The sequence below is a fragment of the Salvia hispanica genome, chromosome 5 (genome assembly GCF_023119035.1).
Source record: "Salvia hispanica cultivar TCC Black 2014 chromosome 5, UniMelb_Shisp_WGS_1.0, whole genome shotgun sequence".
Lineage (NCBI taxonomy): Eukaryota > Viridiplantae > Streptophyta > Magnoliopsida > Lamiales > Lamiaceae > Salvia > Salvia hispanica.
Genome location: NC_062969.1, coordinates 30,755,831 through 30,764,883, shown reverse-complemented (window position 1 = coordinate 30,764,883; position 9,053 = coordinate 30,755,831). Strand labels below are relative to the sequence as shown.

Sequence of the window (9,053 nt, the reverse complement as noted above, 5' to 3'; positions counted from 1 at the left end):
GATCAAGGCGATATTGGAGAAAACAGTTAATCCGTCAAGGAAAGACTGGAGCAAAAGACTCGGGGACGCATTATGGGCCTACAGAACTGCCTTTAAAACACCTATTGGAATGTCACCTTACAGACTTGTGTTTGGTAAGATGTGTCACTTACCTGTAGGTATTGAACACAAGGCATACTGGGCAGTGAAAGAAATGAACATGAAGCCGATAGCTTGCGAAGAAGAAAGAAAGTTGCAATTGCAAGAGTTGGAGGAACTTCGGCTGGAGTCGTTTGAGTCTGCCATGTGGTACAAAGAAAGAACGAAGTTATGGCATGATAAAAACCTCCGGGTCAAGGAACTTCATGTGGGACAGAAGGTGCTCCTTTTTCAGTCTCGGCTTAAGCTCATGCCAGGGAAACTGAAGTCTAAATGGATTGGCCCATACACCATCGTTGGCATCCGAGCAAATGGAGCAGTGGAGATCCAGGGAAGTGCTCAAAACTCTGTTCCTTTCCTTGTAAACGGTCATAGAGTGAAAGTCTATAGGGATAATTCCGAGTTGTGTGTTGTGGACGAGATTCCACTACACACACTCCCTATTATTGCCTAAAAGGACGAGGGTAATTTCCGATGAATTCCTGGGTCAAGGGGTAAGCTGATAATTTTGAAAATTCACAACTGAACCAGGGAATCTCGAAAATACAACATGTAAATAGTTTAATCATTCTCAAAAAAAAAAAAACAAAAAGAAAAAAAAAACAAAAAAATATATATATGTATATATATTTTCGAAGTACCAGACTCCTAAGGGGAACCCATATTTTATGCCCTAACCTCGACCCAGGGGTCTGGAACCTTCAAATTTTATTTTGTAGGGCATGGTCGAGGGGATCCAGGAGGAGAGTCTGAAGGAAGGAGTCAAGGAGGGAAAAGATATTTTGAATTTCAAATTCTGGCCGATAATTATGGGAGACGTACGGTTGCTTACATCACGCCTGCAACCGCACCATCTTTTCACCAGAAAAGGCAACCGTCGTCCTTCTCTCTCCACTCACTCCAAATTAGACAAAAATTGTGTTTGCTCTTCCTTCTCTCTTAATTCATCTTCTCTCTCTAAAAGAACGGACGAAACCCTAACCAAAATTATCGCCCAGTTCCTTTAATTTTTTTTTCAGATCTATACCGATGGATTCTACCAAGGGCACTGAGTATGACCCCACCTTGTTGGCCGAATTGACACAGAAGGTGGGAAGCATAGAGAAAGCAAAGGAGGTGTACGCCCTATTCGCCGCCAGTCTGATGCCGTCTGCGCCGACTGCACCGTCACTGCCAATTCCGGCGGATTCGGCCGCGACACCGACAAGTCTCTCTGAAAAAGGATCGCAAGTCGCTGAACCACCGCATGCAAAGGCCGTTTCGCAAGAGGCGGAGAAAGAGGAGGCCTTACACAGACAATCGGAGGACGGTGAACCAACACATGACGAGACTTTGAAGGAGACAGAAGGTAATGCACCGGAGAACCCTAATCTTGAGGGTAGGGAAATGTGTGAGGGGGAAACCCCTATTGCTGATGAAATTCTTGAGGGGGAAACCCCTATTGCTGTTGAAATGTGTGAGGGGGAAACCCCGATTTTTGTTGAAATTGCTGAGGGGGAGACCCCTGTGTTTGAGAAGGTTGCTGAGGGGGAGACCCCTGTGTTTGAGAAGGCTGCTGAGGGGGAAACCCCTATGTTTGAAACAACTACTGGGGGAAAACCCCTACGTTGGAGAGAATTGGAGGGGGAAACCCCTATTCCGGGAGATGTCAGGGGGGAGAACCCCATCTATATCGAGGGGGCAACCCCGATGTTGGTTGAAGAGGGGGAAACCCCAGAAAAGCTGTTGGCGGAGTCAGATCTACATTCGACGGAGGTACCGGAGCCCGAGGAAGGGCTGAAATTGATCGTGGACCTGGTTGATGACCAGGAAGCAAGTGAGCCCAAGATTGATGAAAGGGCCGAAAGGAGGCGCACTAGGAGAAGCCTCCTTGACGAAGTTGATGACTTTATACCTGGAGCGACAGAGACAGAGGCGCGCTTGGCCAAGGAGAAAGCAAGAAAAGGAAAGGCGCCGGCGACTACATCTACCCGGTCAAGGAAAGCTCCCTCCATCCAGGAGGTCGAGGAGACCCTTTCCCCTGTGACCGAGGAACCCTTTGTCGAGGAGCACGACGAGCCCATCCCTGAGCCCAGCTATAATTCTGAGGAGGTTGAAGAAGAGCCGATTCCCGGACGCCCGGTAATTTGGCTGACTAAAAGTTTGTTGGAGGAGATGAGACAGTTTGACGACCAGAAGAGGATCGCGGTATACAAGGAAAGATGCAGCGCAGGGAAGATGGCCAAGTCGGGAAAACAGTATAGCAAGAGGGAACTCAAGATGATTGCATGTGATAAAGAATTCCGCGCCTATATCCAAGCAATAGGGTTTGAGTGGCTGTTGCAGCACAGCCAAGAGAGGGTACCAGTGGATCTAGCAAGGGAGTTTTTCTCCACTTTTCGTTTGAAGAATACCACAGACCTGGACGCGGACTCTATCACATTCAGGCTTTTCAATCAGGAGCACGAGTTGAGCATTAGGGAGTGGTCCCTACGGATGGGGTTGTTCACTAAGGAAGAAGATGAAGAGGGGGCATGGAACGACAGGATGGTGGGGATGCCAAAGAACACGCCTGGTTTCAAAGTCCAGACAGCATGGGAACTAGTCACGCACTCTAAATCAGGGGCGTTTAAATCCAGCTACTCCAAAGCCTCCCACATCGAAGACCGGATCCTCCGTTTTGCTCAAACATTTATCAGCTACAATTTGATGGGCAGTGCGAATTCAGCTCTCACTACTACCGATCTCTGCTTCACATGGTGCATGGCGGAGGGTGTTAAGGTGCACCTCGGATATTGGATGGCGCAGGCGTGCCACCAGATGACGAGCAACCCAGGGCGTCATATGTACACCTGCCACCTCATCGGTGCTTACCTCCAGAGAAATATTGAAATGAGAATTGCCAAGGCCGCTCCGCTAGTAGTCATGTGCGAACCCCCAGAGGTGTTTAGTGTTGATTATTTCTTCAACAAGGGGTTGCTGCAGACTCAAGGCACCAAAACTCTCTTCTATTCATTAGGAGACAAGGTGAAGGCAGAGCCGGAGGAAGCCGATGAAGCCATGCCGAGTGAAGAGGTGGAGGAGCTGCGCAAGGAAGTCTAGGATATGAAAAAGGAGATGCAGATGATGCGGAAGGATATGATAAAGGAACTCGGTGGGATAAGGAACGAATTGATGGGAAATCGGGAGGCAGTGCAGACCCTGAGGGGAAATATTGCTGATTTGGCGGTGAAGTGTGCCAAACAGAATGATAGGATGACGGAAGCGGTGGTGTTTTCAATGAAGATGTTGAAGTGGATGCAGCAGACGCTCCCCTTGACCCAGTCGAGAACAACTCCTGGGTCTAGCAGTGAAGTCAGGCAGCCCACTCAGAGCAGTCTCTCCGTCAAGCGACCACAGCAGTCGCTGCAGTTGATCTCCCCGACCATTCCCGTGCAAGTTCCAGCCCCACCAAAATCAAAGTCTATCGTGAGGAAGTCAGTACCGGAAATCCCAGAGCAGAAGGAGGAAGAGCTGGAGCAGCCAGCTAAGAAGAAAGTGAAAGTGACCCGACCCGGAATCCCACCCCAGTCTGGCTCTCGAGGGAGCCAGTCCCAGAAGTGATCCATCGTCTCTTGACCAAGTAACTTTTATTTGTCGTTCTTTTCGTTTTTTTTATTGTCTACCTGTTATATATGTGATTAACATTTGTTATATCTTCTCCCACTTAGCCCACTGCGTGGCCTAAGTGTGAGAAGTTTGTGTTTTCTGTTGTTTTATTCATTTTCCTATGTTTTTTCTGCTTCTTTCTCCCACTTAGCCCATTGCTTGGTCTAAGTGTGAGAAGTTTTATGATTTTGGTTTTGCATTGATCTCTCTGTTCCCCCCTTCACGACGATGGCTTAGGGACAAGCTTGAGTGAAGTGGGAGGGGGAGAGGAGTCAATGCATTACCCGTGTTGCATGTTAAGAGTCTGTTAGTTTTAAGTGTTGTCACATGAGCCAGTGGATTTAATACGGCATGATTCCCTTAGTGAAAGTAATTGAAGATAGGAGGCATTTCAACTTAGAAGCTTTTTCCTTAAATAAACCTAGTTAATTTGAATGAAGCGAGAACGACGGAGAATGCTTCTACTTACTTAGTTGTGAAGCCCTACTATATAGTGAGTTATAAACCTCAGATAACTTTGAGCTAACACATGTTTAAGGGCCACCACTGAATGCTTAGGGAAGAAGAGCTATGAAGGAGAAAAAAATTGGGAATTGGGTTATGAAGGTATAAGCTGGACGAAGTCCAGGGAAAGGCGTTATAAGCTGGACGAAGTCCAGAAGAAAGGAAAATGGAGGAATAAGCTGGACAAAGTCCAGAGGGGGAATGGTCTAAAAACAGGAATGTTAATAGCCTGACCCAGGAAGGAGAAACTCTCATAACCCAACGCTTCAGTGGTGTAGCATTAACTTAAGAGATAATCGATCCTAACATCCCTGGTGAGGAATGAGTGATCGAGTGAATCTAACAATTGGGTAAGTAGAAAGCTATCTTGACAAGCTGACAGATTGGCTAGGTAAAGGAAGGGAAAGGGCCTATTTGGAGGAGTGCAAACTATTGGAATGACCTTAATCTTGTGGGGACAGATGCCTAAAATTGAAACTAGCTCATGTATGTGTGTTTTGCATGTTTGTATGATTTTCTTATATTTTCTTAGTTTTTCTTGAGTCTAGGTCTAGGAGTCGGTCAAGAGATAACCTCGCTTGAAATTCGCCTTATTCTTTTTCTTTTCTTGTCTTTATACTTGAGGACAAGTATGGTTTAAGTGTGAGCAGTTTGATAAAGCTAATTTCATGCATCGGTAATGTGCAAAAAAATGTTATAATTTGCTGGGTCTACAAGTTTCCTAAGCCAGGTGTGTGAAGAAAATTGCTAGATCAAGGAAGTTATGAAGGAGATGGTCTAGCAGGAGAATGGAACGAAATGAGCAGGAATTACGAGGAAATTGGCGTGATAAAGGAAGTCTACAGCTGAGGGCAACAAAGTCATTATCAATACCTCGCTGGGCCCACTAAAACGCCTATAAATAGAGAAGAGCATGCAGCGCAATACGCAGTTTTTTCCACTCTTCTTAGCTCATATAATTTTTACACACACTTGGGATAGGTTCTGGGGGTAATCGTGATAGGGGGGGTACTTTCTGAAAGATTTCGTGCTTGGTAACACCGTCCTAGTGAGGGCGAAGATACAATTGCTTTTAATTTCAGTTGTTTTGCTAGTTTCCACCGTCGAACTTCACTTTTGGGAGTCGACTTTGATGTTGATAATGTTTTACTGCTTTACCGTTCATGGATCTGCGTTGAGCTGTTTAATTTCAAGTTATTTTGCATAGATCTCTCTGCTGTTAGCGTAATTCTTCAATTGCTATGTCGATCTCTGTTTATTTCGTTATTAAGGTGTTTGATGTGGAATTTGGTGACAGATCTGTGGTTGTTTCAGTATTCGGAGTTCTTATTTGTAAAATCTGACGTGATGGAGAGTTTCTTCTGTTTGGAGTTCATGTCGGACGCTTGGATCTAGAGTGGATTTAGCGTCTGAGGTCGGTTTTGGCGTGTGGAAAGACAGTGGTAGATAGATTTGTTTTATTTCTTCTTGGTTTCTATTTTACTTCGTCTAGGGTATGCAGATCTGCTAAGTTTTTTTCGTTTATTATGCATAGATTTGATTTCAATGTCAGTAGCTCTGTTTTTTATTTACTTATGTGTTTTTTTCTTAAGAAGTTTTACGCAAATGTGGTTGTAGAAGACGATGTCACTGTCAGTTAGTACGAGAGTTAGTTATTCTGCCAACTTTTCAGTCGTACCTTGCTTTTTTAGACGTGGTCCCCACCGTAGATTTATTTCCTAGGTCTAGCTGTTAGGTTAATGTTTTTTTTTTTAGATTCCCAAGTCAAGTTAATTCTAATTTTCCTCAACCCAAGAAAATGCGTGGCAGCAGCCAACACCAAAAATACTCCCAAATCCTTGATTATGAGTCTTACGCATCCTTCTCTGTGGGATCGATCCCTACTTCCCTATACTAGGTTTAGTAAAGTGGTTGAGGGTTTTTTTTAAAGGAAAAGTGCTTTGTGTGTCCGATGACCGGGATTCCTCGCAACCCACGAGTTCCTAGACCGAGTGATCTAGTGGACTTGCTGGATCTAGGGAACCTGTTATTTTCTTATCTGAACAGCCTTAGCACAAATCAAACTCTTTTCAAAGACGCAGCAAAGGATTGGTTTGAGAGCTTGGCACCGAGGACCATTAGAACATGGGATGACATGGTCCACAAATTCCTTGAGAAGTTCTATCCCCCTAGCGAGGCTATTAAGAGACAACACGAGATCATTGATTTTCAGATGACTCCTGCAGAGACTATTAGAGATGCATGGGGGAGATTCAAAGCCTTGCTGAAGAGGTGTCCCGATCATGGGTTGTCCCCAACAGTACAAGTCATTATATTCTTCAAGGGATGCATACCTGAAGCACAACGGGAGTTAAATCTTAGCGCAGGAGGTAATCTTCTCAAGAAAGGGGAGGAGGAGGCGTTGGAGGTGATTGAAGAGCTTGCATCCAGTGATGAAGGATGGAGCAACGAAAGGAGTAAGGTGCATAGGGTGGCTTCAATCATGGATCATGATACGATGAGCACCTTATCTGACAAGCTGGATGCCTTAACCATGAAGTTCGACTGCATGGCGATGGGGCAACCGTCTCAAGAGTCCCAAGGAAACATAGAGGATGCGAATTATGTGCAGCAGTGGGGCAACAGGTATTACAACAACTCACGCCCGAAATTTAATAGTGGAGGATACAATCAGTATGGGAACAAAGGGCATCCCAATCTCTCTTATGGGAACCCCAATAATGCCCTGCAGCCTCCTCCGGGATTCACAGTTTCTGATGGGATGGTGAACGACCCCAAGAAGATGACCACAGAGGATATACTCAAGTCTTTCATGCTACAATCTAATAAGGTCATGGAGCAGAACAATCAGAGGATGGAGAAGGTCGAGACGGATGTACAAGGAATGGCCACTCATTTGAAGAACATTGATGTTCAGATCAGCCAGATTTCCCAGACTGTGAGTACTCTTACTCAACCGGGAAAATTCCCTTCTACCACCATTGTCAATCCCAAGGACTGCAAAGCTATAAACATGCGGAGTGGGACGAGCTATGAGGGACCCTCAATGCCCCCAGGAAATGAAGGGAAAGTAGCAGAGAAGACTATTGAAGAGGAGGAATTAGTTGAGGAAGATGAAACGGAGACGATTCAGGTCACCACTCTACCTAAGGAGAACGCAGTTCCAGCCTTATCTACAACACCTGCAGCTCACACTCCTACTGAAGTGAGGATTCCTTATCCTCAACGGGTGCAGAAGAAGAAGACGGATGCAGAATTTTCGAGGTTCTTGGATATATTCAGAAAGATGCAGATCAACATCCCTCTGGTGGAGGCACTACAACAGATGCCCAGTTATGCTAAGTTTCTAAAGGATGTGGTCTCCAACAAGAGAAGATGGATGGAATATGAGACGGTTAATTTGACTGAGAGCTGCAGCGCCATTATTCAGAAGAAACTGCCAGCTAAGATGAAGTATCCCAGGAGTTTTACCATATCCTGCCTAGTAGCAGATTTTCAAGAGGGAAGAGCCCTATGTGATCTGGGTGCAAGCATCAATCTGATGTCGTGTTCTTTCTTTCAGAAGTTGAAGATTGGAGTGCACAGACCCACTACTATTTCACTGCAGATGGCGGACATAACAGTGTTGTACCCGAAGGGGATTGTTGAAGACATCCTAGTCAAGGTTGGGGAATTTATTTTTCCAGCTGACTTTGTGGTTCTAGATATGGAAGAAGATAAACACGTCCCACTTATCCTTGGTAGACCTTTCTTAGCTACAGGGAGAGCACTTATTGATGTCCACAAGGGAGAGCTCACTCTTTGATTGAATGAGGAGAGCATCACATTCTCCATTTATGACGCAATGCTGAGGTATGATGATGAGGATGCTTGGAGGTTAAGGCAGTGCAAAATGATCGAGATGGTTGATGACTGCGTGAGAGAGGTAGCCCATGTTATCTCGTGTTAGGACAGATTGGAGCAATGCCTATCACAGTCCATGCTAGCTTCAGACAATCTGCAAGCGCCCGAGCTCACTGAGGAGCTACTTCATTTTGTGGGAGCCCTTGATTCTGGTGTAGAGATTCCAAGAAGGAACAACAAATTTCTACCACTCAAAGATCCGGCGGAAGAAGAAGAGAAAGAAGAGAAGAAGGAGGAACTTAAGCCGTTGCCTTCACACCTCAAGTATGCCTTTCTAGGAGTGAATGAGACATATCCGGTAATTGTCTCTTCATCACTTACTCCTACTGAACTCGATAAGCTGCTGCACGTGCTTAGGAAGCATAAGGGAGCTATAGGATGGTCCATCTCGGACCTCAAAGGAATCAGCCCTAGTGTTTGCATGCATAGAATTTTATTGGAGGAAGGATCCAAGCCTAAGGCGCAGACTCAAAGGAGGCTAAATCCGATAATGCAAGAGGTGGTCAGGAAGGAGGTATTGAAGTGGTTGAAAGCCGGAATCATATATGCGATATCCGACAGTGATTGGGTAAGCCCCACCCAAGTCGTAGCCAAGAAGGGTGCGATGACTGTTATATAAGGTGGCAATGATGAGATGATAGCCACAAGATTGGTGACCGGGTGGCGAGTTTGCATAGACTATAGGGTACTTAATGCAGCAACGAGGAAGGACCATTTCCCTCTCCCGTTTATTGATCAGATGCTTGACAGATTGGGGGGGTATGAGTACTACTGCTTCCTAGATGGATATTCCGGATACAATCAGATCTTGATCGCCCCGGAGGACCAGTACAAGTCGGCCTTTATTTGTCCGTACGGTGTCTACGCCTTCCGAAAGATGT

General features: G+C 45.6%; 1 protein-coding gene across 1 annotated transcript; it reads left to right on the top strand.

Annotated features, from left to right (window-relative positions):
* Window positions 1–6,403: 6,403 nt before the first annotated feature.
* On the top strand, window positions 6,404–8,074 carry LOC125189824. The gene has a single exon (XM_048087053.1). The coding sequence runs from the start codon at window positions 6,404–6,406 to the stop codon at window positions 8,072–8,074; it is 1,671 nt and encodes a 556-aa protein (XP_047943010.1).
* Window positions 8,075–9,053: the final 979 nt, after the last annotated feature.